General features: G+C 41.9%; 1 protein-coding gene across 4 annotated transcripts in view; it reads right to left on the minus strand.

The window, feature by feature from the left end:
- The window catches only part of ESF1 (ESF1 nucleolar pre-rRNA processing protein homolog), a 109574-nt gene that overhangs the window by 17806 nt on the left and 65408 nt on the right, over positions 1–26360 (minus strand). For all 4 annotated transcript variants that reach the window (XM_029593557.1, XM_029593559.1, XM_029593560.1 and 1 more), the window contains exon 10: positions 4625–4743. In XM_029593557.1, the coding sequence (XP_029449417.1) occupies positions 4625–4743 (119 nt within the window). The remainder of the gene's footprint in view (positions 1–4624; positions 4744–26360) is intronic.

Genomic DNA, 26360 nt, shown 5'->3' on the forward strand with positions numbered 1-26360 from the left:
GCATACTTAGGTGATAATTTTGTAATTGCCTGCACTGCTGTATCCCATCTTACCTACCCATACTGGTTTATACCCGCTAATGCGTGACTATAAGTTTTTTTGGGGGAAACCTATACACATACTATTGAAAATACAAAAGTATGCAAGCAAATTCAAACCCCTCCCTAACCCTGCTCCCCCCCTCTCACTGGGACGCCTCCATTCACTGTGGATAAATTCACACGCACACAGGCCCTACAAGTGTACTTTTATCTACATACTGGACGGCTGAGTTCATAAAAGCTCATATTCTGCATATAAATCTGTCTTATCTATGGAAATGGCTTTGAAATTATCCTCTTAGTGCACTCTATGTTGCAAAATTGTATGTGTCCAGCTCAGCAAATGCCAGAGTCAGATTTGCTGCTCCGCTAATCTAACTACACTAACATGCTTCTTCCAGAAATTAAAATGGAACTTTTGCATATGTAAAAATGTACCACGAATAACATTAAAATGTTTAGTTCACACAGAAATAAAACCTTGGCTTCAGAAGAAAATGTAAATTTGAAGAGTACAGGATAACTCAAAAACAATCTAAATTTTTATAATCAGAAGAGAGGCCCAGAATGTTAAGTGTATATAAACCTCAATTCCTATGAGCGATACTAGTGCTGTACGAAGCAGGACTACATTAGTGCTGCAGTGTAGTAAGAGGGAATATACTTTCATTACGGGAGAACCTTTTATAAAACAATTCACAAGTTCAGAACCTAGTGTTCACTTATCAATATGCCAATGTACATTTTCAATAGCTTAAATTACCATCTATCCTCATTTATGCAATTCTGGTAAATTATTTAGTACATCTAACATGTTACCTTATTAGCGAGCTAGGCTAAAATATAGATTTCAGATTTACCCAAACCAGGTCTTCCCAAACTTCTATTTCATAGCACACTTTAAAGTTTATTCAAATTTTGCGACACACCGAACCAAATTTCACATTGTAGTTGTATTTTCATTTCAAATTATAATATAGTAGTACAATCCTAATTATCGTCTTCTCTCCAACTCCCTCTTCCCCCAAGATCATGTCTCTCACACATTTTCTCTATCCTGTCTCTCCACACCCTCTCTGTGCAATCTCTCACTTTAGCCAAATAATCCTCTTTCTTGCTCCCTGTGTGTGAGCTGCTCCCTACTTCACCTCTTTGATGGTCTCTCTCTCACACACCCCATCCCCCCATGTAATTATCTCTTTCACTCACATCCTCACTCCCAACACACACATGCATTCCTTTTTTCCCCAAATCCTCTCAACCTGTGTGTAACTCTTCTCCACTCTATCAGCTCCTCCCTTTCTTTTATCTCTGATCCCTTCCCCTCCAACAAAGAGGAGGTGAAAGGCACCTTTTACCTAAATCTGCCTTCTCTGTGGGCAGACTTCACTCTGAAGTTTGAACATATGGACCCCATAACCTTGCAAGACTCGTCAGCACCATATGTTTAAAAATCAGACCGAAGCTGGATGGTGGAACCAACAGATGCGGGTAAACAGCAGCACTCTCCTCAGCCAGAGGGACGGGGAGGATTGCATGGCACATCGGGAACGCTGCTGTGGCACCCTGGTTGTAAGGCATCGACCTAGACACACTCTGACCCCAGTCACTTAGGAGAGTGACTGCAGTGGCTCCCCAAGGTTACAGGAATTATAGAAATTACTCAAAAAGTCTTTTTAATCTGATTCTTAAAACATACAACTTGAGAGGAAGAAAAGTTGAAACATGAGGGCTATATGGAAAGGAATGGTACATGACTTTCTGAATGAAAACAAAACAATAAAGCCTGCATTTAGACAAGCCCAGCTCACAAAATTATGGAAACCAGTCCACAGGAGTTAGAAAACGAAAGGCATTTGACCATGGAAATTGCTCTAGGACAGGTGGTCTGCAGCCTCCAAGCAAGCATGCCAATTCGGCTGCACACCCGACTTTCTGCTGCTCAGTGCCACAAAGCACTATCTTATAAAAGAGGCACTGGATTGATCATGGCCATACATCAACCACGATGTGGCAGGGTAGCAGATGTGAATGAGGGACGGCCCAGACAGGAGATATATTTCCAGAGCCATACGATAGCCTGTCTTGGTGCCTCTTTAAAAAGTATTCTCTAGGGCAGAGCTTTCCAAACTTTTCATGTTGGTGACACACTTTTTAGACAAACATAATTTCACGACATGGTAATTCAGTCTACTAGTAAACCAGAGGTTAAAGGTTAAACGAACGAAACATATTTCGACAATTTATGTATGTTTCCTTAAATATATACATAAATAAAATGTTTCACGACACAACCTATCTCATGAAAACCTTAAATTTATATTAAAAATATATATTCCAAGATTCATGTTATTGTTATAATTTATAAGAAACAATAATAAAACAAATTGTCTGTCCCCCACACACTCATCTCTCTCCTCCCCCCAGCACATGTCTAGCCCCCAGACACTCATATCTCTCCCCCTCAAGCACATGTCTGTCCCCCCAGCACGTTTGCCCCCCACTCACTCATCTCTCTCCCCCCAGCACATGTCTGGCCCCCCCACACTCATGTACCTCGTCTTTTTGATTGTTGCCAGTTAAGTGCTTCACTCCCTTCCATGATCACCAGACACTGCTGCTTGCAGTCAGTACTCCTCATGGCCAGGCCTCATCAGCAGCAGCAGCCAATGCAAGGATGGCTGGGCTCGTTCCACCCACCAAGCCCCCCAAAAAAACGCGATTGACAGCAAAAATCACCCAATAATAAGCAACCCATAAACTGAAAAAAAAAAGTGAATCTCTAGGAAAAAAAAAAGCCCAAACTCGCATCAGAGTTGACCGGGCTTGCGCGACACACCTGCACACTGCAGGCGACACACTAACGTGTCCCGACACACAGTTTGGAAAGCTCTGCTCTAGGGCCACACAGAGCAGAAAGGAAAGCGAACAGAGCGAGAAAGAGGGGCTGCTAGGAGACATCATGACAGAGAAACAGGTGGGCAGGGAAAGAGTGAGAGCTGTGAGTGAGAGTTAGACACAATGGGGACTGTAAGGGCAAAAGACCATAATCTTCTACCCCTCTAGCCTCCATCCAAGTTCGTTGGTCCAGCACTTCGAGCAGATGTCATTTCTTTTGGCAGCCTGCCTAAACACATTGCTGACCTCTGTACTAGGATAAACCCACTCAGAAGTCATTCCTAAAATTCACCAACTTATCCAAGTCTCTAAATAATTCTAAAGCCTTTACTTAAACTCTGCAAACTCAATCTGTTTGGTTCAGCTGAAAATTCTCATCCCATCCTGGACTTGTTGCTAAATCAAATTAGCTTTCAGCAGCAACAATGAACCCTCAGCATTCCACACAGTAATAAACACAATGATCAAAGTTAGAATTCTGGGTAGAGCAACAAGTTTATACTTCTTTAATCATGCATTTTTCTGGTGGTATTTATTTTGGCTGCCAGCACTACAGTAAACATGTGCGAGGCTGCAGAGAGAGGCATGGCGTAGACATTTCCTAGCTCTATAAGCTAGGTAGACTGGCCTCCCAGCTAACGGCCCCCAAATGCATAAGAACTACAAACTTTTCTCTTGTAGATTTGGGCAAAAGTGAGAAACATGTGGTGCTTATGCTGGTTTTCAGTTCTGGTACCTGCTGCCTCACTTAGATAAAGAAATGGGGCTGGATTTTAAGACGTACGCGTGGGCGTACATTTGTGTGCTCAACCTGGCGCGCACAAATGCACGCCCGATTTTATAACATGCGCGCTCAAGGGGGTGCACACTAGTGCACCTTGCACGCACTGAGCACTAGGGGAGCCTAGATGGCTTTCCCCGTTCCCTCCGAGGCCGCTCCAAAATCGGAGTGGCCTCGGAGGGAACTTTCCTTCTGCCTCCCCTCACCTTCCCCTCCCTAACCCGCCCCCCCAACCCTACCTAAAACCCCCCTAACCTTTATAAGTTGCAATTGCTTCTGGGCAGGTGTAGGTTGCGTGTGCTGGCGCGCGATCCCCCGGCCCAGCGGACGTACGGAGGCCTCTGGGCATGCCCTCGCCCCTTTTTTCAAGCCCGGGGACATACACGCATCCCGGGGCCTTATGCCCAGCGCGCGTAGGCTTTTAAAATCTGCCCCATGGTGTTTAAGAGTGCTGAAAACTTATGGTAGCAGAACTGAATAGCTGATCTGGATAAATGTAGCAAAAGGAAACCTTTTTTAATATATAGTTAAAGATCAAATCTAAGAGCCTGACTTAACTGTTTAATATCCAGCTATGATCTGTGGTTGCCACTTAGCTGGATATTCAGAGTTAGCCAGATAACTTATCTGGCTAATTCTGCTCAGCCCATACTCTTGTCCTAAAGTTAGCTGGATAAACTTATCCAGGTAACTTTAAGATATTTGGGTATATTTAGCAGCGCAGCTGCACCACTGAATATACAGTACTACTTAGCTGGATAACCATATCCAGCTAATCAGCAGTCTCACAGCACTTCAATATGCTGCACTCCTAAATGTTTATTGATGTGATGGGATATTTTACCACTATTCTGCTCAAGAAGGAAACATTTTAAAAAATGGATACAAGTTAATCCTATATTACCTTTTTTCTCTTCAGTTTTCTTTTCTCTTTCTTCTTTTGTAAAAATTGTTCCCAAGGTGTAAATTTATCCTTCCCCTCTAATTTGTCTTTCACCATCTTTTCAGCATTTTCCTTGAGTCCTTTGTCAAACATTTTAAAAAAAGAAAAATCAAGGTAAGTTATTTGTTTTGGTAGGAATTTTGTTTTTATTTGTCTTTCAATACAAACCGCACACAGTTTTGATTGCCTTACCATCCTGTCACCATTCTTTCTGAGATATGGTCTCTAGATCTGAGCACAGTGCTCCAGGTGAAGCCTCACCAAGGATCTGTACAAGAGCAATATCACCTCCTTTTTTCCTGCTGGTTATTCCTTTCTCTATGCAGCCCAGCATCCTTCTAGCTTTAGCTATAACCTTGTCACATTGCTTTGCTGCTTTCAGATCATTAGACATTATTACTTCAAGGGCCTTCCTCTTGGTCTGTGCACATTAATCTTTCACCCTCCAGTGCATACAGCTCTTTTGGATTACTGCATCCTAGATACATGACTCAGTACTTCCTGGAACTGAATTGCAACTGCCAAGCCTTCAACCACTCTTCAAGCTTTCTTAAATAGCTTATCATTCACTCTACTCCAACTGGAGTAGAGTGAATGTCCACTTTGTTGCAGATCCACTTTGTTGCAGATGTTAAAAAGGGCTCCAGGGGCGATCTGGGAAACTATAGACCAGCGACCCTGATTTCAGTGCTGGGAAAAAATATTGGAAACTATTCTAAAGATCAAAATCACAGAGCACATAGAAAGACATGGTTTAATGGAACATAGTCAACATGGTTTTACCCAAGGGAAGTCTTGCCTCTCCTCCCTGCACCGACTGCTGACTCCTTGTGCGGTCGGCACTGACCCGCCGGGGTCCGAGGAGCGCTCTCTCTGAGCCACGCGGCTATTGCAGACTCTCCCTTGCCTGCAAGCGGCCCTGATCCCGCCACCCGACGACATAATCACCGGGGCCGGAGGTCTTAAAAACGTGGTGCCAATCGCAGGCGTCGCACGCCAAAGGTGCGCAACTAAGGGGCCTGCCCCTTAGTGCGCCTCTTTGTGCTCCCCCTTCCACTCCCTTTATCAGCTTGGTTGTTCAGCCAAACCTTCCCCCAGACACCATCGACCCGTCCACCCAGCCATCCTGCCCTCCTCCCAGCCATCCTGCACCCCACCTCGAAGCCATCCCTCCCTACCCATCTGAACATCACCTTGCTGGAATGAAACTCACCTTGTACTGTATTAATAGTAATCCTCACAAAAAATTGCCTTTGTCTTGGTGATCCCATCTTTCACTATACTGCTACGGTGATTTACATTGTTACTGTGATTTACATTGCTCGTAATAATTTGCACTCTGCCTATGATCACTGTGTCCCATTTGGTCTTATATACGTATCTTATATACTGGTCTGATATACTTGTCTCCAACGCCTCGCTCAATCCAACTGTTTCCTGCATTCCTGTACAGCAACTATATTACAATGGAGGCATACCCCATCCCTCGCATCCACCACCCGACCCTCCGATCCCCCTCCCATACCTCTGCACATCCCCCACCCCAGCGTAAGTCCCTAATCCCCATCTTCATTTCCCCCTTAATGCAACTGCTAGGTCTCACAACCCTTTCATTAATGTTATTCAATGCTCAATCCCTCTCCAAAAAAACTCCCATACTTAATGACCTCCTAATTGACTGCAAGCCTGATCTCTGCGCCGTAACAGAAACCTGGCTTAGAGACTCAGATATTGTCCTTCTTAACCAGCTCCCCACACCTCTATACGAGATCCTCTCCATACCGAGACCCAATAAAAGAGGTGAAGGCCTTCTTTTAGCCGCCAAAAAGTCATTAAAACTCAAACCTGTTCACATAGACATCCCCCCAAACTTGAAATTGGACTGTTCAAATCGCTGGAATTACAAATCTGCCTGGTTTATGCCCCCCCTGCATTCCTTGAATCCAACCCCTCCCCTCTCATTGAATTCATTGCAGATAACATCAATACTGACATCCCATCCATCATACATGGAGACTTTAATTTCCATGTAGACTCCTTCCCTCTCACGTCATCCTGTGAAGCCTTCCTCAACTCCATCCAAGCTACTGGATTTAAGCAAATCATCTCATCCCCCACCCACAAAGCTGGGCACTCTTTAGACCTGATCTTTATCAACTCCCACATACACTCCCTTAACACTCCATCCTGCACTCCCGTCCCTTGGTCTGATCATTTTCTCATCGAAGCACTCCTCTCAATTAATGCCCCAATCTCCATAAACTCTGCCCAAAACACTACTATAGTAACCAGAAAACCCTGTACCAGTGAGGACCTAGTGTCATCACTATCTACTTCCCTGCCCAAACTTGACTGCACCAACCCAGAGGCCGCCCTAGCCTCATGGAGCAACCTTACCCTTGACTTTGCGAACAAACTTTGTCCCATCATCAGACGCGAATTGTCCCCATCCTTGAAAAACTCGAACCCCTGGTACACCCCTGAGTTAAAAACAATGAAAAATAAACTCCGACAGAAAGAGAGACTATGGCGCAAGGACCCTTCTACCCAACACTCCTCTAGTTACAAATCGGCCCTCCACTCCTACTGACTTACTACCCTCAAGTCCAAACGAGACTATTATGCCTCCAAAATTCATGAATACATTTATAACCCCAAAGCCCTCTTTTCCTATGTTGCGGGCCTAACCAAATCTGCTCCGCCCACCATCCCTGACTCTAAAGCACCCTCTAAGTGTGAAGAACTGGCTCTCTATTTTCATAATAAAATAGTGAATATACTCCTTAGATTCCCCAACACCCCTTACTCATTCCCCCCTAGTTCTACCCACTCCATCGCCACGCTTGACCTCACATCATCTAAGGAGATCAAATCCATTCTCAAAAAAATTAAACCTGCCTCCCATCCTACTGACACTATCCCCACTAAAGCATTGTTGTCCATCCCTAATACCATAGCCAAACACCTAGCCGACATTATTAATTGTTCTCTCTCCTCCGGCATAGTCCCAGACACACTCAAACTGGCAGTGGTCAAACCCCTACTCAAAAAACCCTCTTTAGACCACAATGATCCTTCTAACTTCCGTCCGATTTCCAACTTTCCATTTATTGCCAAGATTATGGAAAAAGTAGTCAATTCCCAACTCATGGAATACCTTGATAGTAACATCCTCCTCCACCCTTCACAATTTGGCTTTCGTAAGCATTTTAACATGGAAACCCTCCTTCTCACCCTCACAGACCATCTCATCAGAGGCATGGACCAAGGACACTGCTATCTCCTTGCCCTCCTCGATATCTCCTCTGCTTTTGACACCATCAGCCACAACCGGTATGATGTACCCACTAATGCCGGTATATAAAAGTTTTAAATAAATAAAATCTGCATTTTTTTTGAAGGGGTTAATAAACATGTGGATAAAGGTAAACTGGTAAATGTAGCACTGTATATATTTGGATTTTCAGAAGGTATTTGACAAAGTCCCTCATGAGAGTCTTCTAAGATAACTAAAAAGTTATGGGATAGGAGGCAATGTCCTTTCACGGATTACAAATTGGTTAAAAGAAAGGAAACAGAGTAGGATTAAATGGTCAATTTTCTCAGTGGAAAAGGGTAAACAGTGGAGTGCCTCAGGGATCTGTACTTGGACCGATGCTTTTCAATACATTTATAATTGATCTGGAAAGGAATACGATAAGTAAGGTTATCAAATTTGCAGATGATACAAAATTATTCAGAGTAATTAAATCACAAGCAGATTGTCATACATTGCAGGAGGACCTTGCATGACTGGAAGACTGGGCATCAAAATGGCAGATGAAATCTAATGTGGACAAGTACAAGGTGTTGCATATAGGGAAAAATAACCCATGCTGTAGTTACACTAAGGTAGGTTCCATATTAGGAGCTACCACCCAGGAAAAAGATCTAGGCATCATAGTGGATAATACTTTGAAATCATCGGCTCAGTGTGCTGCAGCAGTCAAAAAAGCAAACAGAATGTTAGGAATTATTAGGAAGGGAATGGTTAATGAAACGGAAAATGTCATAATGCCTCTGTATCGCTCCACGGTGATACCTCTTTGAATACTGTGTACAATTCTGGTTGCTGCATCTCAAAAAAGATATAGTTGAGATGGAGAAGGTACAGAGAAGGGCAACCAAAATGATAAAGGAAATGGGACAGCTCCCCTATGAGGAAAGGCTGAAGAGGTTAGCGATGTTCAGCTTGGAGAAGAGACGGCTGAAGGGGGATATCATAGAGGGTCTTTAAAATCATGAGAGGTCTTGAACAAGTAGATGTAAATCGGTTATTTACTCTTTCAGATAATAGAAGGACTAGGGGGCACTCCATGAAGTTAGCAAGTAGCACATTTAAGACTAAGGGGAGAAAATTCTTTTTCACTCAATGCACAATTAAGCTCTGGAATTTGTTGCCAGAGGATGTGGTTAGTGCAGTTAGTGTAGCTGGGTTTAAAAAAGGTTTGGATATGTTCTTGGAGAAGTCCATTAACTGCTATTAATCAAGTTGACTTAGGGAATGGCCTCTGCTATTACTGGCATCAGTAGCATGGGATCTTCTTAGTGTTTGGGTACTTGCCAGGCTCTTGTGGCCTGGTTTGGCCTCTGTTGGAAACAGGATGCTGGGCTTGATGGTCCCCTTGGTCTGACCCAGCATGGCATTTTCTTATGTTTTTATGTTCATCTGCAAAAAGACACACTTTATCTTCTATCCCCTCTTCAATGTCGCTCACAAAGATACTGAACAGAACCAGGCCCAAAACCGATCCTTGAGGCACTCTACTTAACATTGTTCTTTCTTCAGAGTAAGTTTCATTTACCATTTCTTGCTGTCTCCAGTCAGCCAGTCAACCCGTTTATAAATCACTTCACCACCTTGGCGCCTACTGCCAAGCTTCTCATTTTATTCACGAGCCTTCGATGCGAGACTATATCAAAAGCTTTATTGAAATCCAAGTAAATCACATCAAGTGCTCTTCTTTGATCCAGTTCTCTAGTCACCCAATCAAAAAAAATCTATCTAATTATCTGACAGGACCTCAGGTCCAGCAACCCACCAGATCCATTCCTTCAGCAGTGTCCATTAATTTTCCCACCGATGAGTCAAGGGTAACTGGCTTGTAGTTTCCCGCCTCCTCTTTGTTACCGCTCTTGTGAAGCGGTACGACAAACCAACTTCTCCAACTTTCGTTTATAGGGATCTATTTAACAGGTTTTTCAGCAGACCTGCCAGCACATCTCTGAGCTCCCTGGGATGTAACTCTTCCAAGTCCCATAACCTTGTTCATTTTCAGTTTTCCTAGCTTTCCTATACATTCTCTTCTGTAAATGGAGTTGCATCTACTCAATCCCATCCATGGTCTTGTCGACCAGCAACAATCCTTCTCCAAGGTCTTCTTTAGTGAACATCAAACTGAAGTATTTGTTTAATATTTCTACTACTTCTTTGTCTTTCTCCACACAATGCACTCCTTGTCACCTTTCAATTTTACTATACTATCTTAGGCCGTCCTCCTTTCTCTGATATACCTGAAAAATGTTTTGTCATCTCATTTGACCTTTTTGGCAATCCTTTCCACTTGACCTTTTGCTTTCCTGATTTCTTTCCCTGTCTTCCTCAGCATCAACAGGTATTTTTTCCTGTGTTCCTTTATACTTCTTGAATACTGTTGTTTTTGCCTTTTTTTTTAGCCACTTCCTTTGAGAACAAATCAGTTTCTTTTTCCACTTACTTTTGTTTACTTTTCTACCATATAGATGTTGCCTTTGTAATAGTTCCTTTTAATTTGACCTACTGTTATTCCATATTACCTATTTTTTCCGTCTTTTAGCTCTTCCTCCAGGTACATCCTCATTTTGACAAAGTCTGTATTTTTGAAATCACAGACTTATTCATGCAACTTTTATCTATCCTGGCAATGATATTGAACCATACATTCTGATGATCATTGGTATTCAGGTGAGTACCTACCTGAACATTAGAAGCATTATCCCCATTTGTGAGCACTAGATCAAGTATCACTCCCTCCTTCGAGTGTTCCATTATCTGTTTGAGCACAGTTCCACATATGGAGCATTCACTATCATTCTACTTCTTGTAGATTCTGCAGTAGGGGTACTCTAATGCAGTGGTTCTCAACCTTTTTCCCATTGTGACACACCTGACAGGCCATGTTCACATGTGTGACACACTGCTCATTACAATTTACGGCGGAAATAAAAAATAAAGGTCCAGTATTATTTTTATTGTTAAGAATGACATAAGGAAAAGATACATATTCTGTCTGAACAGAAATTGCATAAACGGTAAACATCCCACACCAAAACAGCACCAATTTCCAGCACTTAACAGTAACCACCTTACCTAAGAAAAGGTAACACTGAAAATATTACACCAGGCCTTATGACACCAATACATCTACTATCAGGAAAACGGACCAAGTCAGGCTGCTATAGAACCCTACACAGAAACTACACGCCAGCAGAGAACCTCATCTGAATCACATGTGCTGACCCTCACCTAACAAAGAATAAAGAGACCAAAACGCATAACTAGAAGCATGCAGACAAAAATTGAACTGGAAACTGCAACAAGCCAGAGTCTCTGTATGCAGTGCAACAAAGGAAAAAAAAGAAAAATCACCCACCCTTATAAAACAAATTAAGAAATATAAAATCAGTAGCAGTAAAACCATACTAACAAAAAGAACAGATTATTTCAAAACAGTGGATGAATGGAATATTCAATAATTAAAACTCATATAAAAAATTTCTAGATACCAATAAAATATTTCAAAATAGCAGTCACAAAGACCCAGTAATGAAAAATAATAAGGATACAAAAAATGTTTTGCTCTGCATACCTAGGAACGTTTGATATCCAGGTGCCCTGAGATTGTTTTGAATTAGCAGGAGGGGTGGTCTGCTTGGAACTTTCTCCTCTCTCTATCGCTCACATATACACCTGCTTTTTCTCTCTCATTTATATAGGCTTTTAATTACACATTTATACACATGCTGTCTATCTTTTCAGGCTTACACACACACATACATGCTGTCCTTTTCTCTCACACACAGACTCTCATTCACATGCTTACAAACATGCTCTCTCTCTTTCTCTCATTTACACACAGGCTCTCAATCACATACTCACATGCTCTCTCACCTAAACCAGCTCTCAATCACACACATACTCTCTTTCACATGTACAGGCTCTCAATCATTCACATACATGTTATCTCAAACACACATGCTTGCTCATTCACTCACTTTCCCTCCCTCACCCGAACTAGCAGCAGCAACCTCCTCCACTTCTCAGCAGCAACCTACTTCATTTTCAGCCCTCGCGGAGCAAGAGTCCCATCGGCCGAGGGGGTTGACGACGTTCTTCGTTTTTCTTCGAGTTGCACCTTTTCTTTTCTTCGGGCTGATGCTGCCCGCACTAGTAGGGTCTTTTCTTCCCATGCACACACCTGATGCTCACCACTTCCTCTTTCGGGCCATGGGGAGGGAAGAAGAAAGCATGCCGGTGCCACTGACTCCAGCTCTCCTACCGCATTCCGCCCGGGCTTTCAGAATTTTAAGCCCAGGTGGAGGACTTATCTTGCACGGGTATGGGGAGCAGCTGAGTCAGCAGGGGGCCGGGAAGTGTGGCGACATACCTGCGTGTGCTTGTCTCTTCTATAAGTACTCCATTTATTTCTGGATTTTTTACTCCTCTGTGGGAGTGGGGGCAGATAATCTATGTACTGGGACATAAGCACCACAACTGTTACACTGAATAAGACATTCTGACAAGTGTTATTTTGACTAATGTACAAGTTGTTGGATTGCTATTAAAGGTCTAATAATATTCGCTAAAGTCCTTAGAAGAACTATTTAAGAAGAAAATACCCTAGAGGTGGGGGGGGGGAGAAAACTCTTGTAGGTAAAAGCCTCTTTATTTCTCCCTTTAAAACAAAGGGATTAAAACACAATTTTGGCAAACATTTTTTCCTGAATTTGTTGCTGCATTGAGGAAATATGACAACAATAAAATAGATTTATGAACTGCACATTAATACTGCTTATTCCAAAACCCAGTGCAATATCATTTTTAGTCTACTTGCCAAATGAAGAAGAGTAGGCTTATGTGATTGCTATGTCTATTATGTGTGTGTTCTAATAACATTTGGTTAGTGTACAAATCACACCAAATTTTCCATATGCCAAGGGGTCCAAAGGGATCCTAACAGAGGTTTTGTTTTTTTTTAATCCATGTATTTGCATGTATTCTGGAAAGCAGGCTCCATTAGTTCTGCATGGAACTTCTTACTGCATTTTGTTTCATGAACTTATTCCTGGAGGCAGACTGCTGTAGCATAATCAGATGGCTCCAGAAACACTATGCTATTTTTATCCTGTCTTGTTTTTTAGCCTACTCTCTACCCCTTAAAGAGTACTGATGGTATGCAGCCTTGTTTTAATAGAAAATTCATATATAAAAGATGCAGAATAGTTTGGGACAGGAAATAAAAGCAACAAAATAAAAAAGATCTGATGCTCTGCTATTCATGGAGTCATTTGGTCTGCTGAAATTAAAATCTCTTTCATTTTAAACTTTTAAATATCAGAATGCTCTTGTATAAATAGTACTATATTACTACCATGGATACTGGTGAATATAAACTAAAATCTGACTAGCTGATGAGATTACTTCAAAGTGTTATCCAGGTTCTGATGGCCAGGTAAAAGTACTGGATCATCACAAATCTTGAAAATTATATCAAGTTAAGAAGATTACTCTGATGTAATTATAACATTTCTATAGCACTACTAGACATATGAAGTACTGTACAAATACATTAAAAGAAAGACAGTCCCTGCTCCATGGAGTTTACAATCTACCTGAGACACACTGACAGGACAAATCATTATCTAATAATTGCTTTAATATTACAGTAAAATGTTCAACATTAGGGGGCCAAAATCAGGAAAAGTCAAGAGTTTTTGGATTCAAAAGCAATCAAAGAGGTGGGCCTTTAAGTGGGACTTGAATATGGCCAAAGAGGGAGCAAGATGCACCATCACAAAAAGGCTGTTCCAGGCACATGCTACTACAAGACACAAAGCAAGGCACCTGGAATTAGCAATGAAGGAAAACAGCAGAGACAAGAGCAGCTTGCCCAAGGAAGGAAGGAGGTCATAAAGGGGAGGATCAGAGAGGAGAGGTAGCATGGAGTTGCAGAGTGAATGCACTTGTAGGCAAGAAGAAACAATTTGATTTGAATGTGGAAGCAGATAAGGAGCAAATGCAGAGCCATGAGAAGAAAGGTAACGTGGTCATGTCACATAGATTCATTCTGAATATACTGTAGTGGGGAAAGATGATTCAGCGGCATACTGTGAGGTGGTGGCTGCAGTAGTGTAAGCGGGAGGTAAAGACAGAGTGGATAAGAGTTTTGGTAGTGTGCTCAGAAAGGAAAAGTCAGACTGATTTTGACATTATACAGAAAGAAACCACATGTTCTAGTAATATTTTGGATGTGTGCAGAAAAGGTGAGAGTGGAATCAGCTGCAGGTCAAGAAGATGGCAAGGGTAATGGAATTATCTATTGAGAGAAAAATGTGGAAGGAGGGGAGTGAGTTTGAGGAAATATAAATTCAGTTTTGGCCATGTTAAGTTTAAGGTGACAGTAGGTCATATAAATGAGCCAAGAAGCGAAACTGGATTCCAGTTGAAAGTTCCACTACAGAGAGATTAATCTGGAAGTAAATGGCTTAAAGATGATATTAAAATCCATGGAAGGAGATCAGAACATCAAGAGAATGAGTGTAAAGAGATAAGAGGGCCCAGAATACAGCCTTAGGGCATAGCGATCAATAACAGGATAGCAATGGAGGGACCTTCATTTTCGTTCTTTATTTTTCCTGAGAATTTATCAGGGCTTATAACAATAAAAACAGGAGAAAATCAGTCTAAAAAATGGCTCATTTTTCTGTGTAAATATTTAGGAGCTTATTTTGGTGGATAGAAGCTTTTATCGGATTCTCCCATCCACCCACTCAGCAGCATTCCACCTGTATCTCAAACCCCTGCCTAATATGCCCCTCTCTCTCTCTTACCATCGAGAATCTTCCTCCGCCCTCTCCCCTTTTTACACACACACACACACATTCTGCAAAAACATTCATTGCTGCCGGTGGTGGCCCCAGGCTTTTTCTCTCTCCCTTGGCAGCATGCGTACTGAGGCTCTCACTCTGCAATTCTGCACTTCTGCTTTTATGCAGGACCAGGGAGCCTGCTGGAAAGTGGTTCTGGTGGACAGGGTCTGCTTGAAATGCATTCACTGCACCAGACAGCAGGCCTTTGGCTGCTTGGGGGGGGGGGGGGGGGGGGGGGGGGGGGAGGGGGAGGCGGTAGGACTTCAAATATGGCATGGGTAACACTGGAGAATGAGCGCTTTCATTGGTGAAGGGTGGGACTTGAAACAAGGCATGTGCTTTGGCCCTCACTGGCTTTCAGCAGTGACCAGAGGCCTTGAAATGCTTCAGTTGCAGCTCTGGAGCAGCTCTTTAATCAGACTAAAATTAGGGTGAATATTGGTTTAAACAGATTGTCACCTTTCAGAAAATCTGGAAATTTATGGGTGAAAACTGAATTAAACTAATGAAGGACTCTACCCATAATATACACTAGAAGATACAATGGCAGAGAGAAGAAGAGAAACAAGATAGAACGACATACTGGTATGGATATCACAATATTTCTGGGCTTCCTATGCCATCCATCTTTGTCATACCTCACCCTGTTGAGCCTTTTAATGTTGACAGACAATAAATTTGTGGATTTGTTGTCCACTGTTCCTAACTAAACAAGGCATATTATAAGACTGTTAACCATCCCAGAAGAAGATGCATTGGATGTTACAGGTTATAAGCATTTTTAAATAAATACATAAGTGGGGGGAGGAGTCGAAATGGCACCTGGATCAGATGTGAAATGCCTGAGCTCTCCCCTAACTTTTCTTGTTTCCTCATTGCCTTTTGTCTCTCTGAAAGTTCGGAAGACAATATTACATCTAGAGCTACATCTTGGTTTCATTTCTTTTCTTGCAAGATAGAAATCATATTTTATTTTTGTTTTGTTTTTTTTTTGCCATAGAGGTGTTTTGTTCAAGGGCCAAAAGCTCTGAATTTTTCCAGATTTATCTAGGGCAACGCAGTATCGTAGAAGGAAATTTCTTAGCATTAGATCTGAAGTACTGGTGTTGGGTGCTTCCTGTGATATAAGATTTCCTTGTAAATGTTTGATTCTTTTGAATGGTGTTAAATACCTCTTTTGATGCCACCCAGTTGCGGGGGTTTTTAGACACTAGGATTTAATGTTATCACCCAGGTCTCCTAGTACGTTCGGGGAGCATAATATATACATAAAAGGAGATCTGTTCAGATGTTTTTGTTTCTTCAATAATCTTACTTGTACTGTTGTTAGTGCCTAGCCTCAGGCTAATACTGCTCCCCCCTACTTATAGTGGCCTGTGATAGTGCATATATGTCTGATACTTTTTTTTTTTTTAATTGATTTGTGTTCTATTTTCTTATTGTTTGTACTTTTTCTGACAAATATATCTTGCATTTGATGATTTTGAAATTAATAAAATATAAGTTTAAAAAAAATAAATACATAAATCAAAATTACTCAAATAATATAAAGCCTGAGAACCTAATTGTGAAACACAATGCGTTCTGATCCAGTGCCCTCCAATTAAGATCCAACAAACGTCAATTGTGATCGAAAATACTATCCTCTCATTAGACTCCTGTATTCGTAATTTAGGAGTTGTTTTTGACCCCGCTCTGTCTTTCTGTCGCCATATAAGAAGCCCGCTAAAATCTGGGTTATACTAGGGATGTGCAATTGTTTTTCCCAAATTAAGCAAGAATGGTTCGGGAGAACCGAAAAACGATTTAATTTTTTCCGAAATTTCAGGAAAAATTCATTTTTGAGTTAGTGCGTGCTAACCCGAAAATCGGGGCCCCCCCCCCAAAAAAACCCCCAAACCTTGGGAAAAACAAAATTCCCGCAGGGGGCCTGAAACGAAGCCCAACACGATATTTAGACCCGAAGCACATCTCTAGTTTCTACAAGCTTCGGGTTATGTGCGGTCTTAAACATTTTTTGGCAAATCCAGATTTTAGGATGGTTGTGCAAGCATCAGTTCTATCACTGGTGAATTACTGCAACTCTGTCCTTCTTGGCTTACCTGCAATGACAATCAAGCCTCTGGAACTATTACTTAATGCCATTGCCAGTCTTTTCTCCGGGAGCAAGAGACACAACCACATTACCCCCGTTCTTGTGGACCTTCACTGGCTTCCCATTATGGAACGAATCAAATATAAAATTGCTACGACTACTTTTAAATTGATCTCTTTAGACATATCATCATGGGGTAATGCACTTTTACATAAGTACTGCCCCACACACCAACTACGTTCTTCTAAAAGGAGCCTTCTGGATATGCCTTCAGTGCGCCAAGCAAGATTATGCTGCACCAGGAATTGTGCTTTTTCTGTGGCAGCTCCAATTTTGTGGAACACACAGCCATACGATTACTTGATAGCCTCAAAACTTTGCTGAAAACATGGCTATTCATCAAGTGTATGACTTGATCTAAGAGGTTTCTAACTGAACTCATTATCCGAATTATTGGCTGCAACTGAGCTGGTCTCATTTGTGTGTTTTATGTGATGCACTTGTGCTAATCAATTTTGTACATCGCCTAGTTTTTGCTTTAGGTGGTTTATAAATACAATAAAGAAAGACTATGAATTTCAATATGTTACCATGTTCACTGCTCAGGAGTACAGAATGAGTTAACATAAATTGAATTCTTTAGTTTAAACCTTTACCCTACTCTGCATTGGCAGACTTTTACATTATGGATTAAATGTTGTAAAGTACGCTTATCTCCAGAAAGGAATCAAGATTCTGAATTCTTATTTATGTACATGTTATCAGCAACTCAATCTCTCAGCTTGGGTATTCCATCTGAAGTGCTTTACTCCTGGGGGAATTTTCCCAAAAAAATGTTAAAATTCTGCAAGATTTGCATACTTTATATTGGTTGAAATAACAATATATATGACAATCTTTAAGTAATAATTTAAAATATAATAAAGAAAAAAGTTATTACTTAAAGATGCAGAGTATTAAATATTTTGAGCAGAGTTTCCCTAGAAGTACACTGTAAGAGTGTCCCTTCCACCCTCTCTCCCTAATTCCCCAGTCAGTCTCTTTTCACTTTGCCCTCTCTGGCCCCAACTCCTCCACTAACTTTCCCCTCCCCCCTCTCGGCTCAACCCCTTCCACTATTTCCAATCCCAGAGTTTGACCTCTCTCTCGGTATTGCACTTCATACAGGCTACCACTGTTCCTCTCTCTCACACACAAAGGCTCCCTGTCTCTTGTGCACATACATACCACCTCATACTGTCTCCCTCTCTTTCTCGCACACACCACACCACCTCATAAAGGCTCCCTCTCTATCTTGCACACATCCCCAACAGAAGCTCCCTCTTTCTCTCACAAATACACCTTCTCACAGTTTATCTATCTCTCTCTCACACATCCCTGCACACTGGCTCCCTTCTCTCACAAACAAACAGCACCCTCAAATACACACAATCCTTTTTTACACACACCAGCTCCCAATCTCTCACACATATACACACTCTTTTACAAACTCCTCCCATGAGCTCTCTCTCTAGCACACACACATACTCCCCCCCCCCCTCTCCCCCCAGGCTCACAGTCTTACACACACATTTACACACCTCTACACAGACTCACTCTCACTGGGGCCTCCTCCATCTTTGCTGTCACTGGGCCTTTATTTTTGCCATAAGCGGGATGGGCTCTGTTCACAGCTGCCGGGGCCTGCACCATCTTTTCTGTGAGCAGGATAGGTTCCACTCACAGCTCGCCGGGCCTGCTCCAAATTCTGCATAGAAAATAGAAATTTTGCGGAGGGGAATTCTGCACAAATTCTGTGCTCAAGGGCCAAAAGCTCTGAATTTTTCCAGATTTATCTAGGGCAACGCAGTATCGTAGAAAGAAATTTCTTAGCATTAGATCTGAAGTACTGGTTGATTTTGGTTCAAGATAGCCGACACGAGAAAATGCTATAGGTGACTATGGATACCAGTTATAACTGCTCCAACTGGGGTAAATTTTACATTTCTTCTCTTGATATAACTCTGCACTAAGGAGTTAGAGTGGCAAGGAACAATTTTCAAAAGTCCATTTTACCCACATAAAAATCTTTGAAAATTGTCCTGACAGTAAAATTTCAATACAAGCAATAATGTCTGACATATAACTGTATCTACCTTTATGCTACTACTAGACATATGAAGTGTTTTCTCTTTTGGCCTCCTGGCTGGAGATCACCTAGAAGTTCATTGACTAGAAACCAAGAGTAGCATAGGCTACAGCAGGAAGTGTCTGTGTATACACACATTCACACAAATATATTAATGTAAGATTTCAATTATCCCAATATTGACTGGGTAAATGTAACATCAGGACATGCTAGAGAGGTAAAGTTCCTAGATGGAATAAATGACTGCTTCATGGAGCAATTGGTTCAGGAACAGATGAGAGAGGGGCTATTTTAGATCTAATTCTTAGTAGCACGCAGGATTTGGTGAGAGGAGTAATGGTGGTGGAGCCACTTGGCAACAGTGATCATAATATTATCAAATTTGAACTAATGACTGGAAGGGGGACAATATGTACATCTATAACTCTAACACTAAACTTTCAAAAGGGAAACTTTATTAAAATAAGGAAAATAGAAAATACTGAAGGGTGCAGCTGCAAAGGCTAAATATATTCAACAGGCTTGCATTAAGAAAGGTAGAAGGAAGACTAAATGATTACTCACATGGTTAAAAAGTGAGATGAAAGAGGCTATTTTAACCAAAAAAAGCCGTTCAAAAACTGGAAGAAAGATTCCATCTGAAGAAAATATGAAGAAGCATAAGCATTGTCAAGTCAAATGTAAACACTGATAAGACGGCTAAAAGAGAATTTGAAATGAAGTTGGTCATAGAGGCAAACACTCATAATAAAAGGTTTTTTAAATAAATACGAAGCAGGAAACCTGCTAAGGGAGTTGGAAGGACTATTGGATGATCGAGGGGTTAAAGGGGTTCTTAGGGAAGATAAGGCCATTGCGGAAAAACTAAAATAATTCTTTGTTTCAGTATTACTAAGAAGGATGTTGGGGAGATACCAGCTCTGGAGATGGATTTCAAAGGGGATGAATAAGATGAAGTGAACCAAATTACGGTGAACCTGGAAGATATAGTAGGCCAGATTGACAAACTAAAGAGTAGCAAATCATTGGACCAGATGGTATACATCCCAGGATGAACTTCTTGCAGTTCAATCAGCTAGTGCTGGGATCCTGGTGCCATGAGCCTTTATTCATAACTACCTGGGAATTTTTCTCCCCTATTTAAATAGGCCCTTTTTCCCATCATTCCAAGTCCAATAAATGAAGCAATGGTACAGAGGTGAGTAGCCATCCACCATGGCTATTTCCAGAACCCTGGATCAAGGGCTCTAAATCCAATTGCCAGTTTTTACCCTTGTTAATGACATGATTTCCTCCCTTCTCTGCTTCTCCCTCCGGAGGGTTGAGAATGCTCCCTTTTCAGCATATCCAATTGATCTGGTGTATGGAAGAACCGGATTCAGGAATTAAACCAGGGACCCTTTGTATAGCAACATACTGCACTGCCAGTGGGCTACTGGGCCATCCTAGAATGAAGCAGATTGATTTTTAACTGGGTGTAGTTTGCTAACCTCAGCTTGTGATACCCCTATAGAATTTGGAAAATTGAAGTAATATGCTTCATACCATTAGACAGCAAGTGGTTAAGGAGGCTAAAACAATGATACTGGACTCTGCACTGGAAGAAGAGTAGCAGACTATTTCAAAATGAGAAATTACTACATACCTGATAATTTCCTTTTCTTTAGGAAAGACAGATTAATCCAGAATCAGTGGGTTATGCAACTTTACCAGCAGATGAAGATGGAGAAAACTCCAGGAGTGACATCAGCCTGCCACTATTCTCTTCAAAAACAACTGTGGACAGACTAGTAAAAAAACTTGATGAAAAACAGACAACCAATACTGTGCTCAAACAACAAGAAACATTGAGCTAAAACACAGAATGTATTAACACTAGTCTATGAACCAGATTAACACTTACCAGTAATCTCTGGAAACTCTTAAATCCTGTAGGAGGACCATAGTGCAAACCTTTGGCAGCCAAAGGCAGGAAGCTGGATTCATCTGTCTGTCCTAAAGAAAAGGAAATTATCAGGTAAGAAGTAATTTCTCATTTCTTAGCATCCAGACAGATAAATCCAGAACTGGTGGGATGTACCCAAGCTGCTCCCAAACAGGGCAGGAGGCTGCCTGCGGTCCAGTCAAAACTGCACATGCAAAGGCTGCAACCTCCCAGGATGCACATCCAGATGATAATACCTGGAAAAGGTGTGTAAGGAGGATCACGTCGCAGCTTGGCAAATGTCGACGGACAACAACAATCTACCCTCCACCCATGACACTGCCTGAGCCCTAGTGGAATGAGCAACAGCTTTTCAGCTGCCACATACACGGCCGAGACCACCTCCTTAATCCAGTGAGATATCCTAGCCCGCGAAGCTGGTTCACCCTGATTTTCCTCACCATGAAAGACAAACAGGTGATCTGACTTTCGGAAAGGTTTAGAAACCTCCAGATATCTCACAACATGTCTCTTGACATCCAAGGGACGTAACAGGCGGTATTGCTTCCGCATCGTTCCTTACCCAAAGACGATAAGGAAATGAACTGATTCAAGTGAAAATCTGAGACCACTTTAAGCCAGAAGAAAAGAACAGTACGCAACTGTATCACCTCTGGAGTCACCCGAAGGAACGGCTCCTGGCAAGACAAGGCCTGCAGATCGGAAATTCTTCACGCAGAACAAATTGCCACTATAAACACTGTTTTCAAGGTCAGTACCTGCAAGGAAAAGCTACGCAGTGGTCGAAACATAGGGCCCACCAAGAAATCCAACATCAGATTAAGATTCCACAAAGGAACAGGTTACCATAAGGGAGGACAAAGATGTTTCACTCCTCTCAAGAAACAGGCCATAACAGAATGAGATGATAAAGATTTACCATTCACCTGGCCCCTGAAACAGGCAAGAGCCACTATCTGGTCCTTCAAGGAATGAAGGGCCAACCCTTTATTCAACCCATCCTGCAAAAATTCCAAAATGAGCAGGACCCTAACTGAACGAGGAATTACTCCTCAATCTTCACACCAAGCCTCAAACACTTGCCAAACCCGCACCTAGGCTAAGGAAGTGGGTAACTTTTGTGCTCATAGCAAGGTGGCAATCACCTCAGTAAGATATCCATGCTTCAACAAGTGAGCCCTCTCAAGGGCCATACTGTGAGACAAAACCAAATCGGATTTTCGTGAAGGACAGGCTCCTGCTGCAACAAGCTCCTGCGCGGCTGAAGATGAAGGGAGGTTTCCACCAGGAGTCTTCACAGATCTGCATACCATCTGGTGCTACCAGAAGCACCTTCCCGCTGTGGCCTTTGATGTTTCAAACCATTTTTCCCAATAAGGGCCATGGGGGAAAGGCATACAGCAGCTTGCTTTCTGGCCAGGCCTGCATGACAGCATTGATCCCCAAGGACTTCGGATGCCTCCTGTGACTTAAGAATCAAGGAACCTTCTCATTGCGAGAAGTCACCAGCAAGTCTAGAAATGGAAGGCCCCAGCGATCCACTATCAGCTGGAACGCCTTGTCCAATAATACCCATACTCCTGGGTCCAGACTCTCCCTGCTGAGAAAGTCTGCTCTCACATTGTCTTTTCCTGCAATGTGTGAGGCTGAGATCTCCCGAAGATGCACATCTGCCCATTCAATAAGTTGGTCTCTCTTGTGATACTTGCTGACTCTTGGTTCCTCCCTGCCGATAGATGTAAGCCACCATTGATGCGTTGTCCGCTCGACCCTGCAGCTGAACTGCAAGCACACCAATCAAATCGCCCAGGCTTCCAGCCGATTCATGTTCCAGAGAGATTCCTCTGTATTCCAGTGTCTTTGGCATTAGTTCCTGATGGCGAGCTCTCCAACATTGGAGGCTCACATCTGTCGTTAGTACCAACCAGTTTGTCGATGTCAGGGAGACTCCCTTTCGCAAATGATCCACTTGCAACCACCACTAGAGGTGAGAGCAGAATTCCAGCGGCAGGTGGAGCCAAATCAAATAGTCCAGAGACTGCGAGTTCCATCGAGGCAGCAGGGAACGCTGAAGAAGACGCATATGCGCCCTTGCCCACGGTATGACTTCCAGGGTTGTCGCCATCAACCCGAGCACCTGCAGATAGCATCATACTGTCGGGCATATAGTGTTCACCAAGAGACGCACCTGCACCATCTTCTGAATATGAGCTTCTGGAAGAAAAACTTTGCCTTGCTTCGTATCGAACCATACACCTAGATACTCCAATGACTGAGATGGCTAAAGACTGCTTTTGCTTAGGTTCACCACCCAACCGAGCTCCTGCAAAAAGGAGATCACCCTGCGGGTCACCAGACAGCTTTCTTCCAGAGACTTGGTCCGAATCAACCGGTCATCTAAATGCGGATGTCCAAGCATCCCATCCTTTCTCAGATCCGCCGTCGCTACCACCATAACAGGGAACAGGGGCTAAACCAAAAGGCAGCACCCGAAAATGATAATGGCACCCCAGCACCACAAAATGCAGGAAGCGTTGGTGCTCCAATTGGATAGGAATATGGGGGTACGCCTCAGACAGATCCAATGTGAAAGGAATTCCCCCAACTATAAGGCCATTATCACTGATTGCAATGTTTCCATGTGAAAGTGAGTCACCCGCAAATGAGAGTTGACTCCTTTGAGATCCAGGATGGGACAAAAGGAGTCTTCCTTCTTGGGCACAACAAAATAAATGGAATATCAACCTGTATTTTCTTGAGACATAGGTACTGGAACCACAGCCCTCAGACTGAGGAGCCTTGACAGTGTACTCTCGATTGCCTGCTTCTTCTGCGGGAAAGGCAAGTAGACACCATGAACACGTCCCGAGGAATACTGCAAAACTCCAGCGAATATCCTTCGCTTATTACTCAAGCTGTGGTGTTCTGAATGAATTTTAGGTGCTAACTGAGTTGCTTTGGGATTCTAGTGTACAGCGAGTCATAGTAATCTAGGTATTAGATAACACATTCTTGGGTCACTGTGGTAAAGACAGGGCCATCAAAGAAGGGAAAGGAATGGCACAGTCTGCATAACTGAAAGAATGCTGCTAGGAATGGAGCTTCTATAGTAAGCTTAAAATCTAGTATGAATTCCAAGTTATGAACCTGACAGCTGAGACATAAGGCTGTCCCCCCTTTGAGGATCACCTTGATTTTTTTGGCCTATACACAGTACTTATTTTATTTTAAAATTTTATAAAACACAAATTACAAGTCTATTGTTCTAAATGTACATAACAATATAAATACCAATTTAAAAACCAAATTCTTAACAATATACAACCTAATACAAAATAATGCACTTTTTAGAACATCCAAAGCTTAAATTAGGTCCAAATGCTTCAATAAAAAGGTGGGCTTTCAACTGCCTACGCTTCTGTCTTTAGTGGATTTCATTTTATTTACTTTCTTAGGCTTTATTTAAGCAACCAAGGTCCAATAAAGCAAATCGGAAGGCAATCCCATGTAGCCAAGGCAAAAAAAACACACCGCGAGGAGCGATCCTTTTGCGTTTGAGAGGTTGTGAGATAGAAGGTAAAATACACATCGTTTTTATTTTTGTTTTACCCTTTAACAACACACTTTTGAGAGGAAACGGAATAATTATAGAAGCTACATGACACTGTCAGTTTGTGAAGCGGAGAGAGTTGTCTGCATGATTAAGACTGAAATTTGGCTTGACAATTGTTACCATATAAGAGTATGTCTATGTAGTTTCTTTGCCATCAGAAGTCATCCCCTGATGCAGCCTTAATTGGCGAAACTCGGCCGGAGTTGGGCTCTTTACTAGAATATATTAATAAAATCTTTCCACGACGTAAGGTTGTCCCTTTGTTTTTTTTGCCTTTAAGCAACCAAGTACATGGCCTATGTCAAAGACGTGTTAATTAAAGGAGACAATCAAGAAGTCCAGATATGGCATGTTTGACAAGTGAGGAAGGGCAGGGATCTTGTGGCAAATTGTAACTTTTATATTGGAGGAAAGGCATCTATGTCTTCCCTAACAGAGTTAGAAAACTGGAGAAATAGTTGGTGGATAAGACCTGGTGTGCTAGTGGTAGATCTTCTCAGATATCAAGAGTCCAGCTCTGTCTAGAAGTGTGTGATCTTTTCTGAGAAATATTTTGCAGGCTTGTTACAGTGTGCCTCTGACACCATGGTAGAGGACTTAGAGGGGGAAGGTTCTAGTAGCTTATTTACTATCTGAAATAGCTCATATATTTATGATGTGTATTGAATAAATTACTGAATTATTTGCAATTAGCTGTTTTGAGCAGTACTTTTACTGGAAAGTCAGAGTTTAAATCAAAGTTACAATGTATTGTAAAAACACACAAACACATTATAATGATAGGAGCAAAGGCAATATACAGACTAGGTGGCCAAGTGGTTCTTACATGAGGATACCTTCTATTTCTGTGCATACATCTTAATTGTTTGATTGGATATATGCTTAAATGCTCCAGACAGAAGGAGTCTGTGGATAGATTCATTCTCTCTTTCTTAGAGCTGCAAAATTTGACACATCCTTTGGGCAGGATTGATAAAGTACAGTCCAGCATTGGTTAACTTGTTTTTAAACTCAGAGACCATTTTTCATCTTATCTGTCTGCAGTAGTCTAACTAGAAGGATATATGGATTTCTCGGATGCAATATGTTCTTTTCATTTATTTCCCTGATGCAGTCATGCCAAAACACGGCCCGTGTTGGATTTTCTTCCAGACAACTTCCCTTCACATGCAATTCTTTTCTGACAAAGTTCCTCTGCATATCTTCTCTGCCTCTTTCATTATAGCACTTTTTGGCTGGACTTCTTTATACTGGATTCAATGCTGGAAGGCTCTGGAAAATATATCTTTTCATTGGAGCCTTTGTGTTGATTTTTGTGTGAGAATTTTTAAGATTAAGGGCCAGATATAACTAAAGTGTTTTCCCCATTTTGTGTCTACAGGAAAAATGCTTAGCACAACTGCCCTAAGTGACTACAGATTGCCTTTGATAAGTAATATAACATTTTTGAGTGGGCATGAAAGATTTAAAAAAAGGGTTTGGAGATGGAAATCATTATAAAATTAAATAAAAGTCTTCTCCAAGTCTTTAGTGGTCTCATAAGCATGTTGGGTTGTATCTAGATCTCTTGCTTTACACAAAAAACTAATTTAAATAACATGTCCCATTTAAAAGTCACTTCCTGACATACTTAATACCATAGCTATAAATAAAACAAAGAACAAGAAGCAATGAGGACATCTTTTTCTATAATGGAATACAACCTGAGATTGCTGTCTAAAGGTACTGATTTTTAATATTTCTAAATAC

This window comes from Rhinatrema bivittatum, chromosome 3, assembly GCF_901001135.1.
Source record: "Rhinatrema bivittatum chromosome 3, aRhiBiv1.1, whole genome shotgun sequence".
Classification (NCBI taxonomy): domain Eukaryota; kingdom Metazoa; phylum Chordata; class Amphibia; order Gymnophiona; family Rhinatrematidae; genus Rhinatrema; species Rhinatrema bivittatum.